Here is a 26,258-nt window from a genome sequence, read left to right as displayed (position 1 = left end):
AGGTCTTATTCTGAGGTGATGGGAGTTAGGGATTCAACATGTGAATTTGTGGGGGATAAAATTCAACACAAATTCCCACAACAGAATATTCTAAGCAAAAAGAGGAGGTGCTGTGGTTCTAAGGAATTGATTCAGGCATGATTAGGTTAGAAGTTATTACGTGAATAAATTAGTCCTGAGTTGGGTGGCCGGGCGATACAGCCAGCCTGTCCCTGAACACTGGCCACCTGGAAGAGGCTGGGACCTGCTTGCCCTGCAGGCTGCTCTACTTCTCCCAAAGGGCTTCAGACAGAGATTTGTAATTTGTAACCCTTTGCAGCTGCCTGCTATTAGGAAAGAGGACTGCAGCAAGGACCTAGAGCTCCACACCTAACAAGAACACCAGTCAGGCCAAGGACCTGAACAGATGAGTCACACTCGTAGTTCCGGGAGTCTTACTAATAATAGCTTTTCTTTAACCAGACACTACTATGTGCCAGAACCCATAGATTCTGCGTACCTGCTCCTTCCTATTACAATCCTGCAAGATGACTGTAATTATCTCCATTTAAGAGCCAGGGAAACAGTGCTTAGGGGAGTAAATAATTTGCCCAAAGTCACACATCTGGTTAGTGGCAAGACAAATTCACTGGTGCTTCTTGACTCCAGAATGCAGACTTGCCCCACCTTTTGATGCTCCTTCTCTTGGCCAGAGGGATAGAGAAGTATTCCCTGGCTGTGCACTTTCCCACTTCACCCCACCCCCAAAACATCTGAGCCCAGGATCCGAGTCCCCTTGGTCAGTGTCAGGAGATACGGACAAACGGGGGACATTGGCTACTCTTTAAAGCCTTAAAATAACCGTCCCCTGTCTTCCTAAAGAGAATTAAGTTCACACTTACTTCTATCAGTGGGGAGAAGAACGGTAGAACATTGGGGGCACTTTTCAGTGTAAGGCGATCACTTCTTGTACATCCAGGGGAGGTGTTACTTCAATTACCTGTGGTCCTTAAAGCTATCAGACTGTTCGGTTGGCTTCTGGTCGGTGTCTATGAATGGGATGATGGTCACAGTGAAAGCTGCTCTCACAAGCATCTCAGTTGATGGGAAAGCCCAAAGGCTGGGGCCCAGGCAGTTCATGTCTGCAGGTGAGAATGGAGATCAGGGTGAAATAAAGGCAAAGCAGGCTTAGGATGCAAGGGACAAATCCCCCGTGTTGGCGTCTCAGTGAGTGATCAGGAGCCTACACCATTTGGGTACCAGGAGACACTCCTGTGTACCTCTGAAGTCCCCTGCCACACTGTCCAGTAAGGTCACACTGATGCCAGATCCTAGGAGAACTGGTTTTGCAGTGGTCTCTCCATTAACCACTTTGTAGCTTTTCCGTATAAAGTTGTCAACTTCAGTAACTCCCCACGCCTCGCTAAACCACCGTTAGGGAATATCCATTCTGTTCCACATTATCTTAGGTACATGTAACCGGGAAAGAAAACCAGTTGAAAACTGCCAGCACTGCCCTCCGAAACCAGGCATAAATAATTCTTGATGCGCTAGAAGTTTGAGATGATCCATTGCTCTTGATTCCTCCCGCTCTCCGTTTGCCCTAACATTTTAAAGCAGATCTTTTTCCTGGATTCTCTCAGTTGCAAATGCTTGTGTGAAACTGTGTGGCAAGCTGGATACTTGGAAGTATTTATCTATAAGGCTACAGTGAGTTTCCGTGGGAAAAGACAAGAGCCACCTGCCCAGGGTGAGAGTGACTCGCTGCAAAGTTCCCAACAAATAAATAAATAAGTCAGCCAGCTTTCCTGAGAAACAAGTCAGCCCTCTGATCTCCCGTTCATTTATTTGCAGGCCTCATTAATATAACATCACTGCAACAAACAGCTAACGGGGGATGGTGTCAGGATGAATAATGGAGTTACTCTGCTGAGATAACAATTAGGTTTTGAATGTACTATCAGCTAAGACAGAGCCAGCAAGGATCCGTGCTGGGTAGAAAGCTGGTGTTGCCGATGCTATGGATGCCTGCAGAGCTCTTTGGCTGGGCTCTGCCGTGAAGAGTGTGCTCACGCTTGCTCGAGCACACGCACGCCCACGTCCACACCCACACAGACACGCGAGGGTGGAAAAGGACGTGACAGTCTGCTATCTTGGATTCAGCATCCAGGTGCCTTGGGGAGCCAGGCTGGGGTCAGAATTTTCGGACACAATGTTGGCATCACTGCCCTCTCAAGTCAGGAAAACTCTAAGCAACAGGAAAGGAGTAAGTGGGTTAGTCAGGAGAAGATTAACTGTCTCCGTGCTACCCACAAGTGTCCTCCCTGGCCTGTCCTGATGAGGGGGCAGAGCCCTCCTGATTCCAACCTCAGACACAGGAGCTTTCGATACAAAGTGTGCCCATCCACTGGGGATGCTCCACCCGAGTGACTCCCCTGGACCCACACCCTTGGCTCTGCTGGGAGGCTCTGAATTCTCCTTTCCCATCTCCTCTTAAGAACACAGTCTAGGGTGCTGACAGCCTGCTGCAGACATGGCAAGAGCCCCACAGGTCCGTCAGAGAGGCAGCCAACGCCGTGCTGGGCAGTCTCCACACCTGGCTTTCCCCTGCTACAACTTGGCTCTCTCCCCTTGCCCTGAGCCCCACCAAGAACAATACCCAAAGGATCCACTTGCGTGGGACACTTGTAAACATGAAGCCACTTTGGGAGAAATATCAATAACCTCAGATATGCAGATGACACCAATCTTATAGCGGAAGGCAAAGAGGAATTAAAGGGCCCCTTGATGAAAGTGAAAGAGGAGAGTGAAAAAAGCTGGCTTAAAACTCAACATTCAGAAAATGAAGATCATGGCATCCGGTCCCATCACTTCATGGCAAATAGGTGGGGAAACAATGGAAAGAGTAACAGACTTTATTTTGAGGGGCTCCAAAATCACTGCAGATGGACTGCAGTCATGAAATTAAAAGATGCTTCCTCCTTGGAATAAAAGCTGTGAAAACCTAGACATTATATTAAAAATCAGAAATATTACTTTGCTGACAAAGGTCCACCTAGTCAAAGCTATGGATGTGAGAGTTGGACCATAAAGAAAGCTGATCACCCAAGAATTGATGGTTTTGAACTGTGGTGTTGGAGGAGACTCTTGAGTGTCCCTTGGATGGCAAGGAGATCCAACCAGTCCATCCTAAAAGAAATCAGTTCTGAATATTCATTGGAAGGACTGATGCTGAAGCTAATACTTTGGCCACTTGATGCAAAGAACTGACTCATTTGAAAAGACCCCAATGCTGGGAAAGATTGAAGGCGGGAGGAGACAGGGATGACAGAGGATGAGATGGTTGGATGGCATCACTGACATGATAAACTTGAGTTTGAGAAAGCTCCGGGAGTTGGTGATAGAGAGGGTGGCCTGGCGTGCTGTGGTCCATGGGGTCGAAAAGAGTCGGACGCAACTGAGTGACTGAACTGAACGGAACCAATGCTTTGAGGTGTAGGATGCCCGTAATTTCTGAGTATTTCTGAGGTTCTGTGGAGTTCATTGTTTTGCTTCTGGGTCAAGGCTGTGTATTGTCACCCTGCTTATTTAACTTATATGCAGAGTGCTGCTGCTGCTGCTGCTAAGTCACTTCAGTTGGTCTGACTCTGTGTGACCCCATAGACAGCAGCCCACCAGGCTCCCCCGTCCCTGGGATTCTCCAGGCAAGAACACTGGAGTGGGTTGCCATTTCCTTCTCCAATGCATGAAAGTGAAAAGTGAAAGTGAAGTCGCTTAGTTGTGTCTGACTCCTGGTAACCCTATGGACTGCAGCCTACCAGGCTCCTCTGTCCATAGGATTTTCCAGGCAAGAGTACTGGAGTGGGTTGCCATTGCCTTCTCCGTATATGCAGAGTACATCATGTGAAATGCTGGGCTAGATGAAGCACAAGCTAGAATTAAGATTGCCGGGAGAAATATCAATAACTTCAGATACGCAGATGACACCACCCTTATGGCAGAAAGTGAAGAGGAACTAAAGAGCCTCTGGATGAAAGTGAAAGAGCAGACTGAAAATGTTGACTTACAACTCAACATTCAGAAAACTAAGATCATGGCATCGGGTCCCATCACTTCATAGCAAGTAGATGGGGAAACAATGGAAACAGTGAGAGACTTTATTTTGGGGGGCTCCATTTTCATCGCAGATGGTGACTGCAGCCATGAAATTAAAAGACGCTTCCTCCTTGGGAGAAAACAGTAGTCATGTATGCATATGAGAGTTGGACTATAAAAAAAGCTGAGTGCTGAAGAATTTATGCTTTTGAACTGTGATGTTAGAGAAGACTTTTGAGAATCCCTTGGACTGCAAGGAGAGGCAACCAGTCCATCCTAAAGGAAATCAGGCCTGAATATTCACTGGAAGGACTGATGCTGAAGCTGAAACTCCACTACTTTGGCCACCTGATGCAAAGAACTGACTCATTTGAAAAGACCCTGATGCTGGGAAAGATTGAAGGCAGGAGAAAGAGGGGACAACAGAGGATGAGATGGTTGGATGGCATCACCAACTTAATGGACATGAGTTTGAGCAAACTCCGGGAGTTGGTGATGGTCAGGGAGGCCTGGCGTGCTGCAGTCCATGGGGTTGCAAAGAGTCTGACACAACTAAGCGACTGAACTGAACTGAACTCTTTTGGAACTCAACTGGCCTGGCTTCTGCTGAGATTTCTTAATCACAAAATAGTAATGAGCAAAAAGATAGCTAGCACTCACTGAATGCTCACCTGCGACCTAGCACTGCTAACTTATCACCGTCTGTATATTATCTCATTTAGACCTTATGACAACTTCTATGAGGTGGAAGCAATTATCATGAGCCCCACTTTACAGATGAGGAAACCAAGGTACTGTGAAGGGTGATACCTTTCTTAATGTCACACTGCTAGTGAGCTGTAGAACTAGGACTTCATCCTAGCTACTTGACTCTGGAATTCCCATGTTTGACCCTGTAGCATCCTTCATCTCTTTCCTGGGCTCAGTTAGACAAATAGAACTGTCAGTCCATGGGCTGGGGGAGGGAGTGGAGTGGGCACCACACTCGTCATCAAGCCTGCTACAGAGATGGGAAGCAAGCCAGTGGTCCCCACCCAGAGCATCATTTGGGGAGACTCGAATGCACAGGGAGAGATGGCACCGGGGCAAGGCTGAGGGGAGTGTGGGCATTCACAGGGTCAGGGCCAGAGAGTGGGGAGGATGGAAGCTGAGAAGTTCAGAGAAATGGTGGCTAACCAACTCCAGAGCTCCTTGGAGGGCAGCAAGTGTGCGGGCCTGCAGAGGGGCTCACGAGGCTGGGGCATGAGTTCTCATAGCTGACGGCCTTGGGGCTGTGCCCTGGCAGGACATTGGAGACTCAGGCAGCGTGTTGGGGAGGCTGGAGGCACCAGTTAGGTGGACCTGGCTGGGCTCTGCCGTTCACTCTGTCCCCTTGAGCCGGTTCCTTCGCCTATCCAGAACACTATTCTGCGTGTATAAAGTGAAAATAATGGTAGCACCTCCTTCATAGCTTGTCGTGAGCCCTAAGTGAGATGTAATATATAAGAAAGTGAAAGTGTTAGTCTCTCAGTCGTGTCCGACTCTTTGTGACTCCATGGACTGTAGCCTGCCAGGCTCTTCTGTCCATGGGGATTCTCCAGGCCAGAATACTGGAGTGGGTAGCCACCCCCTTCTCCAGGGGATCTTCCCAACCCAGGAGTCAAAGCCAGATCTCCCACGTTGCAGGCGGATTGTTTACCATCTGAGCCACCAGGGGAAACCCAATATATAAGACCCTCAGCACAATTCGACTCATGATAAGTACTTAATAAATGAAAAAATCGGTAAGTAGGTACCATTATCAGAATCTTTAGTAACCTGGAGCTGATGCCCACTTCTGTCTCATCTCCCATCACGTCTATCAGGCAGGAGATATAAACAGAGAAGACAGGGTCTCTAGGATGGGAGCCAGTGTTCGTGAGGCTCCCATCTCGAAGGGGTTCTCCTGTGACCCCTTAACCATCTACCCGTACATCTGCCGCAACTCCAGCCTCCAGGGCTCTGCCCAAGTCCGGGAGTGGCCCAGCCGGTGCTCCCTAGGCTGCCCAGACCCTGGGCCTCCAGCACCTCCCTCTGCTGCCAGTGCAGCCCCGCGGAGCTCCCCAGCTGTAATTAATCAGCTGCATCTGCTCTCGCCCTTGGGCGGCTTTGTGGCACAGTTCCCTCCGAACTGTTCAATTAGCGGCTGCAAGAATCAGGGCGAGTGCAGCATCGCGGCGGCTGTTTTCCAGGTCACGGCACCCACGGTGGAAAACACACATGACACAGTCTGGCAGGAACGCAGGCTTGGCCCGGCTGCCCGGGCGTGCGGCGGGCGAGGTCGGGCTGCCGGCAGGTGAGGTCTGAGGAGGTGGGGGAGTGGGTCCCCAAGTCAGGGATTCCTGGCGACTTTTAGAGGATGCGCAGGAGACAGGAGTCTCCTGGTTTGTCCCTCCCATCATTCATGCCAGCCTCATCCCACAGCCTGCTGGCCTGCTCATCCAGGCCTACAGAGGGCAGATGAGGGGCACGGCCTGGGCTGGGGCCAGACACCGGGATCCTGGCATGATCTGTGATTGCTTCTGGGACAGGGCTTAGGGGCTGCCGGACTGAGCCCTCTTGTGTTTCCCATATTCTCTTTCTGAATCCTGCAAATAGACAAACTTAATTCTACAACCAGTTAAAAAGCCAATATTCTTAAGGTAAGGTAATAACACAACTTTAAGTCTCAGTAGGACGCAAATTAAAGGTTCTTCAGTTCTTGCCTGGTGGCTCAGACGATAAAGAATCTGCCTGCAATGCAGGAGACCCGGGTTCTATCCCTGGGTCGGGAAGGTCCTCTGGAGAAAGGAATGGCTATCCACTCCAGGATTCTTGCCTGGAGGATTCCACGGACAGAGGAGCCTGGCAGGCTAGTCCATGGGGTCGCACAGAGAGTTGGACACGACTGAGTGACTAACACACTTAAAGGGTTCTATGGAGTTTCCCTGGTGGCTCAGATGGTAACGAATCCACCTGCAAACCAGGAGACCCAGGTTTTATCCCTGAGTCAGGAAGACCCCCTGGAGGAGGGCATGGCAACCCACTCCAATATTGTTGCCCGGATAATCCCATGGACAGAGGACCCTGGCAGACCACAGTCCGTGGGGTCGCAAAGAGTCAGATACGAGTAAGCAACAGAGCACATATGCATAAAAGGTCCTTTAGGGAAGAGAGACACGTAGGGTGAGAGGTGACTGAAACGGGGAAAGGAATTCCAGGGAGTAAGATAAGCATATGGGAAAGAGAAGGGATTACCTCCCCCTGGGGTTTGCCCAGGGCCCGCCTGGCCGGTGGCGTGTGAGCCCGCGCTAGGGCAAGTCGATGTTGGCACAGGCCTCCCTTGCAGCGAATCAGCAGACCTTTGCTCAAGCCGCAACCCTGCTTGGCATTTCTTTCTTACACTCTCAGAGGATTCATGGATATCCAAGGGTCCAAAGAAAAACATCTGAAATGATCAAAGGGCCTGGAAAACAAGAGCTTCCAATGCAAGGCTGATGGAATTGCAGAAGCACAGACCAGGGGTGACTTAATTGCTGTCTTCAGTATCTGAAAGAGGTTTGATGAGGAGGCAGCTGTTCGGTCCTCCATTGAAGGAGAAATCACAGCAGAAACTGGCTTGAGCTAAAGTCAGCGAGATTTCAGGAAGAACTTGATGCTTCTGATGTGAAAAGACTGCCCCACTTCCAAGCGACACCTGGGCACCTACCTCCATCCTTGCAGCGGTCATTCGAGAACACAGGTTGTCCTGGAATCTGCCTGAGCCCAGCGTTTCCCAGGAAGAAAGAGCTGGGGACAGGTCTTGACAGCTGCTGTGTCCCAGGCAGTGTGTGATGTGTCAAGTTACTAAGAAAAATGGAGGAAGTCCCTGTCCCGAGATAGTTATTGTCTTATTGAGAAAAGACAGAGTCCAGGGTGACCCTTGCTGTCAGGGGTGTTCACCCATGGCAGTGAGGGTGTAGGCAAAGGGGCTCCTAAATCTGCCGAGATGGTTAGAGAAAGACTTTCTGAGGAGGTGTCATTAGCAGAGCCTCCTGTGATGGGTAAAGCATGTGTTAGCATCACGCTTGAGGGGCAGAGGGAACCGTGGGTCAAAGGCACACGGGCTTCAGACCCTGTAGCCACGGGCGCCCCACCTCCCCCAGGGAGCACGCATAGTACGTAAGAGAGTGGAACCAGAGCTCGCGGAGGGGACAACGGGAGCACACAGCGAGAGCCGGCCCAGAAGGTGGGGGAGCCCTCGGTCGCCCCCCGCACCCCCGCTCAGCAGCTGCTCTGTCTCTCCCCGCTCCTCCCGTACTTCTGGCTCTCCCTTGGGGCCCGCAGAGGAGAGTGGACCGCGATCCCTCGTCCACGGTGTGTGCTGCAAAGCATGGAGCTGAAACGCGTCCGTGTATAAAGATCTTCCCAGCTGACTTCACAGGACTTCAGCTCCCTCCCGCCTCTCTCCACACCCCCATTACCCACAAGCACACACACATCCATCCCAAACTGTCAAACCGTTTGTTCGCGTGGGTGTCGCATTCAGAGTTACTTTCCTGAAAGAGTCCATTGAGTTCGTAATGCAATGCCCCATGGGCCTCAGAATGGCCAATAGCCAGGGGCAAAGAAGTGACGAGAAGGGAAGAATGAAGGCCGTTTTAGACTGGGCCAGTGTCCTCCCAAATTTATTCTGGGTGAAAGGGCGATGTCTGGCTCCGAACACGCTTCTGCGGGGAGCCATGAACCGGCGGACACCAAGGCCCCGCCCTGGGCGGCACGGCCACTCCCCCACCAAACTCAGGCTTTCTCCAATCAGCCCGCAAGCATCTCTCTCCGCCCTGGATCAGCCCACCAAGCACCGTCTAAGTTATGCGTTCCCTGGACCGTGTGTCCTCTTTCCAGGTAAATAGAAAGATGCCTCCCACCTCTAGGCTCTCTCCACCACCACCATCCCATGTTTTTGTGGTCTAGGCAGACACAGGTGCAGGGGAACTCTAGGAAGGAAACTAACTGCCAACTATCGTGACCTGCTCTCACAACCATCATCATACCAGGGAGTTTCCAGGTGTTGTCTTATCTCACCTTCACAGCATCCCTGCGCGGCAAGCACTGTTATCTGTTTTCTGATGCGAACACAGAGAGTGAAGGTTACCTAGCTTGTAAGTATCAAGCTGGAATTCAGAGTCTGTCCCCCTCCCGAGCTCACTCTCTTCCCGCCGCCGACACCGCCCGAGCATCAGGCCCTCCTTCCGCACCCCTGCGCAGCTGGCAGCCCGGGGCCCATCCGAAACTAGAAGACCAGATGCATGGATCTGGCTGCTCCCCTGGCTGTCTCTTGGTCTCCCTCTGACCTTGGGGGGACTCTCTTTGCCTCACCTCTCCAGGAGGTTAGCACTTTCTCCCCTGTGGCCCCACACCTCCTCCCAGATCTGGAAGGCCTTCCTGGGAGCTCTACAAGCAATAGTCTGGGACTCCACCAACTCGCCTCCCTGTAGACCTACACGGAGAAGCCAGACGTGGCTCCCAAGGGGACCAAGCTTCCTGAGTGCCATGCTGGGTGCCCTGCCATCTAACCCTACTGTACTGAAGACAGAGTCTTGGAGGCAGTCTCCAGGGTGGGGCACTGGTGGGCCTGGGGCAGTGTCCTGAAGACTCCTGTTCACGCCCTGTCTGGAGAATCCATTCTTTTCCTCCACGCCTCCCCTCCAGAGCCTCTCCTCCATGCTTGGTCCTGGGGAGAAGTGAGAGCAGGATGGCCGGGATGTTACCACTACGCAGACAGGGCTTTGGCAGACCCTGACCCTCATTCTCAGAGTCACCTGGAAGCCCTCAGGTGGCAGGTGGTGAGTTTCATGGGACTCCTGTCTCTGTTCCACTGAGCCCAGACCTCCACCCTGTCTCGTTTTGATTTTCAAGCCAGTGGGGAGAGCAAATGACACTGGCAAAGGCACAGAGAGCTTTAGAGTGCGTTGTGTGGACAGGACCCCCTGGGCTCTGGGGAGCACTTGGGGGACAGAGCGTGAGAGGGCTGACGTGGCTGAAGTGACTAAGATCAGAAAGTGACGGGCCAGCCCAGGAGTCAGAGACTTTGCCTGGACAGTGGCCAGAGCCGTTGAAGGTTTTCAGAGCAAGCGACCAGTCCCCAGATCAGGTATGTGTCCATGACGACCACCTGGCCATGCGAGGAAGTCAGATCGCATGGAGGAAGACCGAGGATAGTGTGATTGAGGACACAGATCCGCTTATCACCTCCTCTGACACCGGAGCAGGGCACGGATTCAAAAGACACCTGAGCGCCAGCACTGACGGTCCCTGTGTTTATCACACACGGTAGGAGAGGGAAGGGGAACAGAGATGCTTGCAAGATCCTAGCTGGGTGCACGGTGATCCCATTAACCTTGAAAGAGGATCTGGGAGGACAATCAGGTTGGGGGTGGAGGGAGGGAAAATTAAGAGTTCATTTTTAGACGTGGTGAAATCTGAGGTGCCTGAGGGACATGCATGTGGAAGTCGAGGTGTCCAGTAGCGATTGGATATATGGATATGGAGCTCGGGAGAGAGGTCTGAGCCAACAATATAGATTTGGAAAGCATCCGTAATGGCGGCCTTGGGAATCCTCTTGCAAATCAAGTTCTCACCACCTCATCTGTGTTTTGGAAATCCAGATTTTTGTTCATCAGTTTTGTCTTAAGCAAGAAAAGGGAAGCTACACCCCATGTAAGCCCCAGGGCACAGTGGCTGCTGAGTGTTCTGACCCTCAAACTCCTTCACCACCTCCCCGGGTGCTGGAGGCACAGGATATAGTGTGTACTGTGTGGGGAAGACCCACAGGGACCCAGCACTCCCCAGCCACTTGCCCCTAACCCGTGAGGATGATCCCAGTCTGGATTCCAGCAGCTCTTACCTGGGTTAGAAGGGCTCAGACTTGGGTCTCCACACCCCTAACTATCCATCTCTTTGATGTGTCTTCATGCAAGACGATTATGCTTGCTAATAATGTTGTCAAGTCTCCCATCTCTAAACAGCATAAGCTGGCTTATGCTTCTGAGCAGCTCTGTGCTCACAAATGTCCATTTGTGACAGTCCCCAAGTGACCAGGCCTCTGCCTCAGACCCTTGAAGATCACTGTGGTGAATTCCCAGCAGGAGGACACTGCCCCGTGGACCTGCCAACATCACGGAATAGCCATAATACCATCCCCACGTGCTACCTGCAAGACCAAAATATTTTTAGGCTTTCCAGAAAGATTTCATTTCACAGTGTTTCTGAAAGGTTGTAATTAACCGCCGTGAGCAAGAGAATGTATTTTTAAAAATAAAAGTGGAGGAAAGAGAGCAAGCCAATCATCACAGTTCTGTCAGGGTTTTCAGTAGGTTCCTGGCATCCAGGTGGCTGAAGGAGGGGAGGGCGGGCCAGTGATGCTCGTTCCAGGCTATCAGGGGAGGGCGCCGGCTCGGATTTGCTCAGTGGTACCTCCTTCCTCCTGACACTCTTCCTGCAGGGCCATGGAGGCCACCCTTTCCTTTTCCTTCTTACAAGTATCCATCTCCCAGAGCCCAGGAGGCCCAGGGACCTGAGGAAGTGGCGCCGGGGAGGGTGGAACAACCAAGATCTCATGTTGGTTATATTTAGAATCTCCAGAGACAGGAAAGCCATGGGGCTACAGGTTCCTCCTGCCAGCTCCTTTCTTTCCAAATCGCCCTGACTCCCCCCACCTCCAACCCCACACCCAGTGCCCAGAGATGCCTCCGGGCACCCCTTTCCCTCCCTCAGGAATTTATCTCATGAATCGGATTTATTTGTATTCATCAGTTCAGTTGCTCAGTCGTGTCCCCGCCACAACCATCATCTTCTCCCTGTCTGCTCTCACCTGGGCACTCACGGCCAAGCTGGAGGCCGCATGCATGGTGCTCACGTTGCTGGCAGAGAGCAGTGCCCCCTTGAGAAAGGCGGAGGAAGAGTCTCCAGAGCCTTCAGTAGCGTTTTCACCTGTGCTCACCACTCATCGCTGCCCAGAGGCCCCATCTGGAGGTTCCTAGTGGACTCTTGGCTTTGCCCCACCCTCCTTGCCTCTCTCCCTCCCTTACTGTCTTATCTCTCTAATGTGCAGTGAAAAGAGCCCTGGACATTTTTTTTCTATTTGGTCCACACATACAAGTTGTATGATCTTAGAATAAGACACCCTGGCTCTCCTTCCAGTTCCGAAATTCTGTGCTTCTGCCTGAGGTTGGGTTCGTGTCTAATTTCCTCCTACTTTGGATAACTATGGACCTCAAAGTAGGAATTATTCCCTGGAATCTGTTGGATCCCAAAGAGCTGTGTTTTTCCTGGAGCCTGATTCATTCTCAGATAGAAATTTACACGTTAGGAGAGCCTGATTCTGCAAGTTCCTTTTCCTGTTGCATCAAAATAAAATCACGCAGTCAGCATTTGGTGACTGAATTAAGAAATGAGTAAATAAACGATCCTGGCTCCTGGGAAACTTCTGTGGTGGCTCAGATGGTAAAAGCATCTGCCTACAACGAGGGAGAACTGGGTTCGATCCCTGGGTTGGGAAGATCCCCTGGAGAAGGAAATGGCAACCCACTCCAGTATGCTTGCCTGGAAAATCCCATGGACAGAGGATCCTGACAGGCTACAGTCCATGGGGTCGCAAAGAGTCGGACACGACTGAGCAACTTCACTTCACTTCACTGGAAAGGAAGCCAGCAGACTTTGGAAAATCAGGAAGCTATTTCTCTTTGATACGAGCACAATCGAGTTACAGGATTTTTCTTTTGTGTGTGTGTTGGGTAATGTCAAATATACTTTCCGTCTGTGGTCATCCCCTGCAGTGGCCCTTAATCAGGGACTCCTCAGAGCTCCCATGGCTTTTCCTTCAAATCTACCTTATCACTGTGTACCCTGCATCAGCCTTACTTATGGCCTTCTTATCTCCTCCTCCTTGACCACTAAGTTCCTTGAGGGAAAATTCCCTGTTCATCATTGTAAACTCAACTGAGGCTAGCACACAGGGGTGGCCGGCATGACATGTCACAGTTCAGTTCAGTTCAGTCGCTCAGTCGTGTCCGACTCTGTGATCCCATGGACTGCAGCACACCAGGGCTCCCTGTCCATCACCAACTCCCGGAGCCTGCTCAAACTCATGTCCATCGCGTTGGTGATGCCATCCAACCATCTCTCCCTCTGTCGTCACAATTACAGAGCCCTTGGGAGTTGACAGAATGGTCCCGGACACCCTCCATGTGGGAGCTTCCAGGGTGACGTTGGTTAGAGAGGATTATCCTCCTTCCCAACTAAAGAGACCTGAGGTTCAGGGAGATTCTGAGACTTGCTTTCAGTCAGGCAACTAGTGAATTCAAGCCCTGCCTTGAGCCTAGTACTTTCTCCTAATCTGTTTCTCATAAGTGGACAAATGAATGAAGGCGTCATTGGATGGAGGTCCTAAAGAACCAATGAAGTAGGTACAGTTTCATTGTCGGGATGATGACGTTGGAATCCTAGACAAGTTTAAAGTGGCGGAAATGCAGTTCCACCCCAGACTCCAGGTGTTCCAAAGCCTCCCTGCAGGGAGGGAAACAGGTGCCCATGCCCCTCCTGCCGTGACCGACCAATTACTCCTCCCGCTTCCCTCCCGCAGATCCTGACGGTGTCCGGACCTCCTGAAGGGGGGACTCGAGTGACCATCCACGGTGTGAACCTGGGCCTGGACTTCTCGGAGATCGCCCACCACGTGCAAGTGGCCGGAGTGCCCTGCACGCCCCTGCCAGGGGATTACATCGTCGCTGAGCAGTGAGTCCAGTCTGCTCGGGCCCACACCCTCCCTCCACCCCCTCAAAGCTTGGGGAGGATTCGCCCCTCTCTCTCTCCTCTGGGACTGCTCCAGGATCCATCCCCCGTCTCCCTCTTCCCAGGGACCCCACTCCCTGAAGCCTTCCCAGGACCCTCTCCTGGCCCACCCCCACTCCTCGAGTGTCCTGTTCTATGTGATTTCCAATTCCTTGGCTCCTCTGGCATCAGGGCTCCCGGTGCCAGGCCACCCCGTGGTTGGTCTCCGCCTGCCCACTGGCTGACTGAGCTGCCTTCCCAGCCCGTCCGTTCTCCTCCTCGGCTTCTCCCTTCTCCTCCTCGGCCTCCCCCTTCTCCTCCGGCCCCCTGTTGGAAGGCATCCCACTCGGTGGGCTGCGGGCAACAATTTGTTTGGCTCGTGGGGCTCTGACAGCAGCTTAATCCGAACAGGGCCTCCGCCGGAGCAAATTCATTTATTTCACTAAGGGAAATGTCAGCTGGAAATTAGAAAATAGGCATGTAGCGGTGGACGGGCGAACGGGGCTCCCAGAGTGACATATGTTCCAATTTGGGGTGCTCATTTGGCAGTGGCGGCCGCTGTGGAGTCAGTGGACAGGAGGTGGGCAGGAGGCTGGGGGGCTGCTGGGGGTGGGAGGGCAGCAGGAGTGATGTTCCCCCGCTAGGGAGAAAAGGAGGGGGCCTCCAGGGTCTCCTGCATGATTTCTCAGGCGGAGTTGGGCCATATCACCCTGGGTCCAGCGGGCACGCAGCTCTGCAGTGGGCACTGGGAACCTGGCTGTGAGCAGGGCTGGAAGCTGCGTTCTTCCCTAAGATGCCACACCTTGCAGCCTCCCTCAAGCCAGCCCTGAGTAACAACCAGAAAAGTGGCACTGACAACCGTAAAAAAAAGACAGTGTGTCTTCCATTGGCATTTAGGCTTTCCCATCCATTTTCTTGCTTCTAATGAGTAAGGACTCTGAGAGGTAGACATTGTTATCACTATTTTAAGAACAAAAGACCCGGAAGTGAAGTGACATGCCCCCACCCCCTCACCCCCGTTCACTCAGGGCATAAGTGGCCGTAGAGAGTTGGAACTCAGGTCTCCTAAGTTTTGGTTCAGGCCTCTTGCTGTTCCCTAACAGCCAGGGGAGACTCCTAGATAAGAGTGGCCTGAAAATCCCATGATCCGTCAGCATGTGGTTTTCTGGGTCAGAGGCCGTGATTCCAGGATGGCCAGGACAGGGTCAGAGTCGGGGGCTGAGTTCCCCGACTCTGGGGACTCCCGGCGGGGGAAGCAGAAGCCGCCTGCCTGATCCTTCAGACCTTCAGATCCTGCAGACTGAACCCTTCATTATCAGCCTTGGCCCTTCAAGGAATGAATCCTGGAGGAGAGACTGGCCAGGTCTACAGGAAAGAGATGAAGAGGCAAATGGGGAAATATTTAAGTAGCAATTCTGAGCCAGGAGGGGAGGGGAAAGCTGCCGGGCAGGAACCAGGAGCCTGCAGACTGTGGTCAGGCAGTCTCTACAGAGCCCAGTGCCCGGCCAGACCCAGCTAGACACTCAGTCACACTGAGCCCAAATCCACCTTGGCCTCACAGACGTGCCCTAGGCCTCGGGACATAGGCCAAGTCTCCAACTTGGTGACATGCCACAGGGTTGCAAAGGAAAGGGTTTGCGGGAGATGAAAGGGTAAGGCTTTGAACTGAGAGGTGCTGAGTCTTGGGCAGCTGAACATAGAAATAGCCGGGGATCTGGGATTCAAAAAAGTCTTCTAAGTCCTGCCTCATCTACTCCGGGCAGCCCTGAGACCTTAGTAAACTGCTCCGTCTCTCCACTCTTCACTGGCCTCAAGGAAACCACGATTCTAACCACGTGGGTTTTGGGGGAGAATTCAGTAAGATGAAAACGAGGAGCCCGTAATATGCCTTGGGAACATCAGGAAAGCTTGTTCCATCTTTGAAATCAAATGCATCACACCCACACAGGTCCCCAGGGAAGAAAGTTCCCTCAAAAAAACTGAAAGTGAGGATACGAAAGGAGCCTGGGAAGGTGAATGGTTGCCAGGGGTCCTGGCAAGGCCAGGAGGTACCCTAGAAAACCACCCTCACTGTCTCCTTGGGCACGGGGCAGGCAGGAGGCGGCAGGCGCATTCCGCACCTCGGCTGCACGCAGCCCTGGCTTCCAGCGTGTCAGACTCATCACTGCTCTCGAGGTTTCAGAGTTTGTTAACATCATTAAAGCCTCCATCCCGGGCAGTGAGCAGCAGGCACAATCATTACAGATGTCTGCGAGAGATGAATTTGGCTAAATGGGCCCAGTGCAGAGTCCCGGGCACGGGCAGGATTAGCGCGGGCACGGTAATGACTCACCATATGCTTGTGCCACGCCATCTATCACTCAGCAATTAGGTTAATGTTGGTTAAAGGGTCCTGCTTAGTCCTGCAATCAGCGCCCCACAGGTCTGGGGAGGGCCGGATGACTCCATCACCGGACGTTTCCTGGGTGATGAGAGGCAGGTTGAGGCTGCAGCTCAGCCCTTCCTGAGACAGGGGCTCTGTATGAGACAGACTCCGCTTAGGATGAGACACCCGCCCCAGTCTCTCTCATCTGCTGTATCTATGAGCTCAGCCATGCCTTGATGGATGTTAGATTGCATGTGCTCCCCACCCAAGGATGCATGCTCATGGGGAGAAAAGCACCACCCATGCCAGTCTGCAGGAGGTGGTGCAGGGTGGGGTGAGGGCACTGGGCTGGGTGCCAGGAGCTCAGCTATTGATGAGCTCTGTCACTTTGGGCAAGTCCCTTTGCTCCATGATCCTCAAATGTCTCATCTGGAAAGTGGGTCTGTCGAAACAGATCTCTGCAATCACTTTTACGGTCCCTAGGATATCAGAAACGATAGCCTCTATGCCTCATAGGATCTACAACTCCCATCATTAGAAAGCGTTATCAGTGGCACTAATGTGAATCCAGAAGCCCACTATCTACCAGGAGGAGTCAAGCCTTCAAATGTGGAAGCTAACTGTTAAAGGGTTATTTAGTCTAATTCCTCATTTTACAAGGAGAAACTTTAAACATCCCCAGCTCCTGTCTCCTGGTAATACACAGGGAGACTGAAGCTATCAGGGATGCTGGGAGGAGGCAGGGAGACAGGGAGGTAGGCGGCCCCCAGAAGTCTAACCACAGGAACTTTGCTGACCTGTAAGGCCTGAAGGAGGGAGTGGTACCCACACCACTGCCTGTGGTTCTCTCCTGCCAGGGAGGGAGTGGGTGCAGCTGGCTAAGTCTCAAAGCCTTAGAAACCCAGGTCTTCCCAACCTTGCCATCCTCCACCTCCGCCAGCAACCTCAGCTCCACCCCAGGACAGCCACCTTGTCCACCCTGTCCCTTCCACAAAACACACAGAGAGCATTCCGCTGATTTTAGGACAGCAGAGTGGAGGAGAATCAAAGGCATGAGCTTTGGAGCCAGGCTGAACCTGGATTTGAATCACAGCTCTGCCACTTGCCAGCTCTCTGGCCATAGATGAGTCACTTAGCACCTCCGAGCCTTGGTTTCCTTGTCTGTAAAAATAGAGACAGTAAGACCCACCCTTAGGATGTCTGAGGATGACATGAGATCCTGTCTGGTACAGTGCCTGCCACATGCAGCTCAGTAAGCTGGAGCTCTTGTTATTATTGAGAGACTCCACTTTGGCTTGACCCTCATCCTCAGTATAACCCTCTGCACTCCCTACAGCTGCCCTCGAGCTCAGGGATCAAACGCCAGTAGGAGTAACAGATCCACTCAGTCAAGGGGGCCTCTCCATCCTTCACTGCAAGCACCGGGTCCCAGGAATGAAAAGGAAGAAGAGAGACAGGTGGCCAGAGTTCCCTACAGCGAGCGTGGTCTGCATCCTTAGCACTCTCACCCAGTTCTTAGACTTACCAGACAGACCCTTCTGCAGCCCACTGCCACCCCTGTCCACTCTAGAGAGGGATGGATGAAGCAGAAGCCCACTCCACCGGCGGGGAGAGGACTCGGCTGCAGGCCCTCCCTGCAGACCAGTCCCTGGGCCACCGATCACTCCCTTCCAGGAGGGACACTCAGAGCCAGCTGCAGGCACTCAGCCTTGGGCCCTGGGGCAGTGCCCTCTCCCCTCCGTCCGCCTTCTCACAGGTGCTTGACATGCAAAGCTCACCTTTTGGGCCATGAACCCTGAGCAAGAATATGTTCTGGAAAAGAGAGTGTGCCAAGAGGCCCCAGCCCTATGGTTCACCCCCTACAGGGACAGCAGAATAGGCCATCCTGGGCCTTCTCCTCTCTTAGGTCCCAGGAGGAATAAAGATGCCCATGACCTTCACGTGTTCTCACGTTTCCTCTTTCCCGGACTTCGAGCCCACCCTGATTTCCTCCTGCTTTTTCTTCTCGAGGGTGGTTCCAGCACAGTGACCAAGGTTGGGTGAGTGAGGGATAAGAAAGCGTTGATGAGAAAGGAAAGAGACTCATCTGCTCCCTCCTCCTCTTGGTCTTCCCCTCCCCGCCACTTCCAGCAGAGAGCAGAGATAATCCGCTGATGCTGCTGGAGAGGGCAGATCAGCAGGATTGGATGGCAGGGACCCCAGACAGGAGCAGGCGCTGGGGCCCAGGAAGCCCGATAGGAGGGCTGTGACTCCAAGCAGGAAGCAGCGTGGAAATAACCCCACGCAGTACCTCAAATGAAGCTTCTCAAATGCTCCTCTAATGAGGTTTAAGGAGACAATTATGTGTAAAATACTAATTGATCATCACTATCATCTTTACTGTGGGTTCATAATTAATTTATTTATCCTTGGCGAAAAGGAGGGGAGAACAGCCTTCGACACGCACCCACTAGTGTCTTGTCGAACTTAATATGCTAAACGCAATAAGACAGTTATTGCATGTTAAGTAAATATTCACCAGGAGTGAAAGTACTTATTTGGGATTAACTGTTATGAAGGAGATGGAGCTCGGTGGCATGCCGTGTGCGCGAGCACGCCGTGTATTTGTTTAATGCAAGTTTTATTACATCGAAATGAAATCTCTGTTTAGTTACCTTCCTTCCTAGAGAAGCTGTTGAGATAAGCATTGCTCGGTTAAACACGGATCTTCCCCACCGTGCCTGGATAATGCTGAGGATTACTGGAGAGGGGTCTGTTTTTCTGGCTCCCCACTAAGCCAGCCTACCAAGGGCACCAGACTGCTCTGAACTCTTAAATGGCATTGGGAGGAGGGTTTCTCTTTACTGAGCCTGGTGGGGCCGTTTCCCACCCACTCCATGCCTTAGGATTCCGGGCAAGAGGTCCCCCCAAAAATCTGATTCCTTCCCTTCCTCCCATATGCTCCAGCTGCTGCCCACTCCTAGAGGTGGCTGTGGCCAAGGCAACCGGTCTGTAAATGTGCTTGTTGTGACTTATCTCAGGCACCAGGGAAGCCCCCACCCCACGAGGGGGCATCGATTTTGCACAGCAGCAGAGGGAGTGCCCCGCCCCCTCTTCCCTCCAGCTCTCCTGTTGACATGAGACATGATTTCCAACCCCGGGGTTGGTTGGCCGCCTCGCCCACCAGCTTCCTGCGCTCAGCCCTTGATTAAGTGAGAGTCCAGTGTCGACTGCCGTCCTAATGAACTTATCCACCTGCCACCCCGTCACCCGCTGCCCCTGGACCCACTGCTCTCACTCAGCCGGGAGCTCCGGTTCGGGGAATTCACTGTCTGGCCAGATTATCTGTCCCCTCACTGCAAACCACAGGGAGGGAAACGAACCACACATGAGTCAGCTTGCCCAGTCAGTCCTCAGTCCTTCTTCTCGGGAGTGTTCAAGTGTTGGCCTGCCGCTGCCTCTGCCCTGCCCCTCGGTCTCTCTGCAGGGCATTAGGTTTATCCCACGGATATTGGAACAGGACTCAGTGCTGAGCCCTGCACGAGGCACTGACTGCAGGCTTGTTCATAGAAATAGGCAGCGTAGCGTTTTGAAGGGACGCAGGTCTTTAGAGATGCGCTCATCCACCTTCTCACTGTGTCCATGAAAGATTAAAGCCCAGAGAGGGAAAGTCCTTGGCCCAAGGTCACACAGCCACACGGTTGAGCAAGCTGTCTTGGTCCAGCCCTGGTGTAAGACTATGTTGAGTTACTCACCGTGACTGTGGTGGGGTGAGCAAACAGGCAGGAATGCCAGCTGTCCCCAAGTCTCTGATGGGAAGGTTTGCTGTCTCGTCAGGATCGTCTGTGAGATGGGCCACGCCGTCGTGGGAACCACCTCTGGGCCTGTGCGCCTGTGCATCGGCGAGTGTCAGCCGGAGTTCATGACCAAGTCCCATCAACAGTACACCTTTGTGGTGAGTACTGGGTCTTGTGCTGGGCTGTGCTGCTGCTGCGTCGCTTCAGTCGTGTCCAACTTTTGCGACCCTCTGGGCTGTAGCCTGCCAGGCTCCTCTGCCCATGGGATTCTCCAGGCAAGAATACTTGAGTGGGTTGCCAGGCCCTGCTCCAAGGGATCTTCCTAACCCAGGGATCGAACCCACGTCTCTTCTGTTTTCTGCATTGGCAGGTAGGTGGGTTCTTTACCACTAGCGCCACCTGGGCAGTTGCTGGGGTGCAGATTCCCAGAAAGGGCACATTTCTGCTCCCAACTTCTCCCAGGAAAGTCCCACCCTCCCCTTCCCAAGCCAGTGCCTCTAGGCTTCTTGCAGACTGAGTAGGAAACCAGAAAAAGTAAAGCCTGTCTTTCCCGGGTGAGTCGCGTTCACGACCAACAATGCTTCTTCGGACACTTGGGAGTCCCAGGGAGCCACAGGTCAGGGTTCTGAATAAGCAACATCAGACCTTTCTTAGAAAGTGGATCCTCAACTCAGGGTGGGGAGGTGCTGCCCTTTGTCCTGCCAATGTGATATCTTTGTCTAATTCCAGCCTAATGAGGACAGATAGCCTGAGGGACCTAATTAAAAGGGTCTATATTTATCCACATGCTTTTTTTTCTGCCAGGGATATTTTAAGAGGGAGTTTAGAGGAGCCATTTGAAATCCTGCAGGGACACGTGTCTGTGTGTGCGACCACGGGGAGGAATATAAGAGTGAGCTGCTCTGTGTACTGGTGTGTTGCATGCACATACGCACATACACAGCCCTGAAAACACTTCTTCACACCCAGGCAACAGGTGGAGTCACAAAGACTTTCTTTACTCCTGCTGAACAACCACCTTCTGGGGCCCAGAAGTCCCTTTTCCGACACCTAACCAACATTGTTTTATCAAGTTCTTTGTTAAAAAGCGTTAACACCCTGCAGAGGGGGTCAAACCAGCCTTGCTCAGAGTATTGAAAAGTTATTAGATCACAAAATTCTCTTCTGCCTAAAACATTTTACTGCTTATGTTAGGTTTTCCGGTCTCTTCCTTGCTATCTCAGCAACTCTACCTTCCCTTATACCAGTCTTTTACTGCTTATGTTAGGTTTTCCGGTCTCTGCCTTGTTATCTCAGCAACTCTACCTTCCCTTATACCAGTCTTCTCTTGGGTCGGAGGGCATCACGGGCTTCCCAGTTGGTGCTAGCGGTAAAGAACTGGCCTGCCAATGCAGAAGGCACAAGAGATGTGGGTTCAAGGCCTGGGTCAGGAAGATCCCCTGAAGAAGGAAATGGCAACCGCCTCTTCTTGCCTGGAGAATCCCATGGACAGAGAAGCCTGGTAGGCTACAGTTCATAGGCTCGTAGAGAGTCAGACACAACTGAAGCGATTTAGCACACACGGATGCATACAAACATGCATGGCCTATATCTGCAGCCCACCCCACCCCCCGCCCCATCTGAGAGGGTCTTGTGTGAGAAGCAAACTCAGAAAGACTAGATGGAGAGAGAGTAGTAGAGTGACGAGCAGGGGGGGCTTCAGAGATCACGTCGCCTTCCTCCTCTCTTGACAGAGGAGCTAGCAAGACTGATTGCCAGCCCAGACTGATGCAGAAACTTGCTCCAGGAGTGAGTAGAACTTGCTTGCATTGCGTCGCTAGTGAGTGGCTAATGCAGACTGGAGTTCATATTGTGTGGTTGCTCAGTTAAATGCACTTTCCACTCCACTCTGCTGCCCACTAGGCAGAAACAATTTCTTTCTGATGCATTCTAGGCCAGTGACATTTCTTTTAGGCTTCAGGGTGATTGTTACAATTTAATGAGCTTAGTAGAACATCCCAACCAACGATGGGCCATCCTCCTGGTGAAGGTCAGGGAAGCCAACATTACCCTGCCGTGCCCCTCTCAGGCTGAGGGAGGGCTCGAAGGACGTGAGCTTGGACCATTAACAGAGACTCTTGGTGGCCCAGTCCAGACACGGATGCTTTATTCAGCCCTATCGATTTTGTGCCAAAAAAATCAGTACTGCTCCAGATAGTGAAGCATTCTCAATTGTTCTCAATTTGTAAACTAATTGATAGATTAGTCAGTGTCATCTCTGCCTTCCCATCAGTGTTATGAGCAGAAGACTCCCCGGGGAGTTAATTACTTGCCAAACATGGCCTTTCTGCCTTCCCTGGATATGCCCGGAGCCTCTTCTTAGAAAGGGTCTCAGCTCCAGGGTAGGCAGAGAGTGTTTGGAGTTCCCCCTTCTGTCTTTTTAGGTCTAGCCTGGGCTTCTCCCTTTGGGCAAAGCCTGAGCCGTGATCATGTCTCTGCTTCCTCCCAAAGAACCCTTCCGTGCTGTCACTCAACCCCATCCGAGGGCCTGAGTCTGGAGGCACCATGGTGACCATCACCGGCCACTATCTCGGGTCTGGAAGCAGCGTGGCCGTTTATCTGGGCAACCAGACCTGCGAGTTCTACGGGTGAGAGGGGCTTGGAGGAGCTCTCAGAGACCGTGCGTGTGTGGGCTGTGCACACATACATGCACATGTATGCCTGCCCCACCGTCTCCATGGTACACGTCACATCCTAGCCCCAAACCCTGTTCCAGTCGCTGTGAGAAATGCCTGCCAGTAGTCAGTCTGTATCGCATCATAAGGGCTAAACAGTCCTACGAACACTTGCAAGTGAGGCCCATGAGACCTGCTCCTGAGCAGGGCTCCCAGGAGCGCTCAGTCGCCATCAGGATCAAGGGTTCATTAGGCCCCCACCGTGGTGACTCCAGAAGCATGGCCTCTGTCCCCACGCCACACACAGGTGCCTCCTTGGGGCATCTCTCGTGTGTAAAAATTGAAGCCTGCTATTTGGCAGGTATTCCAATGAGTCTCTGGGGATGTAGAGAATCTAGAGAGAATTCTGAAAGGGATCTTTAGATGGGAACCCAACTTGCTCAGTAGACCTCTGGCCTGGACCGTACACGGCATGGGGCCAAGACTGTGTTTTGGCCCCAGGCCAAAACTTATCTGCATAGTAGATACTCCATGTGTCAACTGACCGACCAGACTCCAAGCACTGGCTAAATAGTCGTGTTTTAGAAAAATCCAGAAAGACAGGCGTTCTCCCAAAGCCCAAGGAGTCGTGCCCCTGCCCCACCTTCTCTAACCCACTTCTCCAATTTGTTGCTCCCCAACCCAACCAGAGTTGGAGCTCAGGTAGAAAGAGACACTGATACACACTGCTAAGGGACGTTCCCTAGCCTGGGGTAGAACAGGACAGAAGAACCCACCCTTCAACTGGGGGAAAGCCCCTTCTCAGGCCAGAGGCCGCCTCACTTGCCTTGGCTCCTAACCCTCCTGCGGTCTGCCTGCAGGCGGTCCATGAACGAGATCGTGTGCGTCTCACCCCCGTCATCCAATGGGCTGGGGCCGGTCCCCGTCTCCGTGAGTGTCGACCGTGCCCGAGTGGACAACAACCTTCAGTTCGAGTACATAGACGACCCCCGGGTGCAGCGCATCGAGCCCGAGTGGAGCATCGCCAGGTGAGGCGGAGGAGGCGCCCAGCTGCCGCGCCCGAGCCCCTCTCACCCCGGGGCAGGGAGCATGGGGGCAGCTGCAGAGGGTTGTCTCCCTCACCCAGCCTCTGCTTCTTCCCAGTGGCCACACACCCCTGACCATCACGGGCTTCAACCTGGATGTCATTCAGGAGCCGAGGATCCGCGTCAAGTTTAACGGCAAAGAATCTGTCAACGTGAGTACCAGCACGTCCACCCGGCCCTCAGGAAACGCGGCTGTGGGTGTGTTTGGCAAGGTGATGGGGTCTGTGTTAGCACTGGGGCCTTCGACTGCCAGAGCAGAGTCCGCAATCATGGCCCCAAACACCGGGGCCTTGCAGTGGTTTTTATGATTACAGTATAACCGTTGCTCATCAGAAGGTCACAGCTCTGTGGGCTACAAGAGCGCGTGACTCCTCATCCCAGTATGGCTCCTGAGCCTCGGATATGGCGCCAAAGGGCTCCTGTTTTCTGCCATGTTCCCTTCAAGGTCTGATAAGAGGAGTGTGAGAGGGTGAAGAAATTCTGGCTGCAGATTCAGATGTTTTCAAATTAGAAATAGGACGCTGCCATCTATTAGCTGGACACCCATGATAAAGTCGTTTAACCTCTCTGATCCTCGCTTCCCTGTCTAGAAATGCTGATGATAAGACTCTCCTTGTGGACATGTAACATGCAATGAGGCCGGCACTTGATAAACGCTAGTCACTGCGTGCAGATAATTCCATGCTGGTTGCTAAGATGATCAAGCTGAACATTTCACTTCACTCTTCTGGGCAGAGCCATGTAATTTAATTTTTTTTTCCCCACTGTGGATTTTTGTGATGTTAAAAAAAGTTCTCTATCGTCAGAGCAGAATGTCTGCTATGTTGTTATAAATTTTTTAGTTTGTTCTACTGGCTCCATCTTTTTCTTTTCAGTCAATATGCTCTGAAACATTATTGTATTCATAATTATAGTCCAGGAGATGCTATTATGGCCATCATTTTTCACATGAGTTACTATTATTACTGCTTTGACCTTCTGGAGATTGACGAGGCTGAGATGGAGATGGAAAAGGTGGTGTTGCATCGACCCTCTTTTTCCTGACGCATTCCCAGCATGCTTGGGGCTTCCCTGGGAAACAGAAATACACAAAATGACGGACTTGCCGGAAGGCTAGATCTGGAAAGGTCTCGGAGATCATCTGGTCCAAACTTCTCCTCGTGTAGCTTAGAAAATAGGGCCAGAAGGGAGTAATGACTTGCCCCCAGACATGAAGGCGGCAGGTGGTAGGGCCAAGCTCAGTCCCACACATCTGACTCTTCGTAGGTAGACTATGTGAGATGCTGGTGGGCTTGACGTTCCATCGTGCCAGAGGTGTGGGATGCCAGTCTGTTACCTCCAGTGCCCATCGTGGTAACAGCTCCGTAGGCTAGACGAGCACATGGCTCTGTGTCCCAGTGAAGAGCTTGATATCTGAGCAAAAGAGACTGTGTCCCCTCTCCAGTTTCAGGCTGAGGCCACAGCCCACCTCCATCTGTCTGCTGTCTCTAGGAACTGGCCAGCCTGGGGAGGGGGCACAGTCCCTCCAGGGTCAGCAAGACCCCAGAGGTCAAAGCATCAGAATACAGAAAATAAAAGACACGGTTCATTTAGCACAGAGGGAATTTTGTAGGATGAGTACATGACTGAGAAGGTCAACTTCCAAGGCTGCATGGTTAGTCCCCAGGAAGCTGTTTGAAGGGACGAGAGAGCTGGGAAGGGCCCCCCAACAGCTGATATCCTTCTGAGAATGCTTGGGTCTTGCTGCCCTCCCCAGGACAGGCTGGCAGGAATCTCCCCAGCAGCTCCCCCCGCCCACCCCCCAGGACCTCAGTGCTTCAAGGAGTTAAGAAGCAGCCCCTCCCTCTCGAGAGTCGGGGGGCCCTGAGCACCAGCAGTGACCTGCCTGGCGTCTGCGGGCTGCAGCCTAGAGGAAGGGCCTGGGTGTGCATGTCTCCAGCAAGCTAGTCCCGGGAGGGAAAGCCGGTCTGCTCTGCCCAGTGCCTTCCTGTTCAGGGGTGTTGGGAGAGAACTGTGTGTCCCCTCGGCCCTGCTTGGAGCCCACCTCACCCTCAGGCCCTGGCGCTAACCCCCCCACCTCTGGGTTTGGAAGCAGACCCAGGGGGACGGGCCAGAGCACAGGCCGCCAAACCCGAAGGAATGTTTGGCAGGCAAAGTGCCGATGCAGCGCTGGGCAGGGAGCAAACAGAGGCTGTTTGTCTGTGGGTGATTTGCTCATTCTCAGAGGAGCCTCGTCCAGGGGCACCGGAGCGAGCGGAGAGGAGACAGGGTGGGAAGGGCGGCGGCACTCAGGCTGGGGGTCTGTCCGGTGGACCCCGGGGTGGGACCCCCAGCTCAGCTCCTCCGACAGGGTGGGCAGGCGGCGGCGCTCAGGCTGGGGGTCTGTCCGGTGGACCCCGGGCTGGGACCCCCAGCTCAGCTCCTCCGCCCGTTTGACAGCACCTGTGTTTCCCTCCTGCCAGGGCGTCCCAGCTGGCATGTGAAAGGGGCTCTGGGT

General features: G+C 52.8%; 1 protein-coding gene across 1 annotated transcript in view; it reads left to right on the top strand.

The window, feature by feature from the left end:
- The window catches only part of PLXNA2 (plexin A2), a 235,023-nt gene that overhangs the window by 181,690 nt on the left and 27,075 nt on the right, over positions 1 to 26,258 (top strand). The window contains exons 16-20 of the mRNA XM_010836877.1: positions 13,694 to 13,845; positions 20,063 to 20,180; positions 22,513 to 22,649; positions 23,537 to 23,704; positions 23,820 to 23,913. Coding sequence (XP_010835179.1) covers positions 13,694 to 13,845; positions 20,063 to 20,180; positions 22,513 to 22,649; positions 23,537 to 23,704; positions 23,820 to 23,913 — 669 coding nt within the window. The remainder of the gene's footprint in view (positions 1 to 13,693; positions 13,846 to 20,062; positions 20,181 to 22,512; positions 22,650 to 23,536; positions 23,705 to 23,819; positions 23,914 to 26,258) is intronic.

This window comes from Bison bison, unplaced genomic scaffold (genome assembly GCF_000754665.1).
Source record: "Bison bison bison isolate TAMUID 2011002044 unplaced genomic scaffold, Bison_UMD1.0 scf7180017864067, whole genome shotgun sequence".
Taxonomy (NCBI): Eukaryota; Metazoa; Chordata; class Mammalia; order Artiodactyla; family Bovidae; genus Bison; species Bison bison.
Note: the sequence above shows the minus strand (reverse complement) of the source record. Positions and strands in the feature narration are given on the sequence as shown.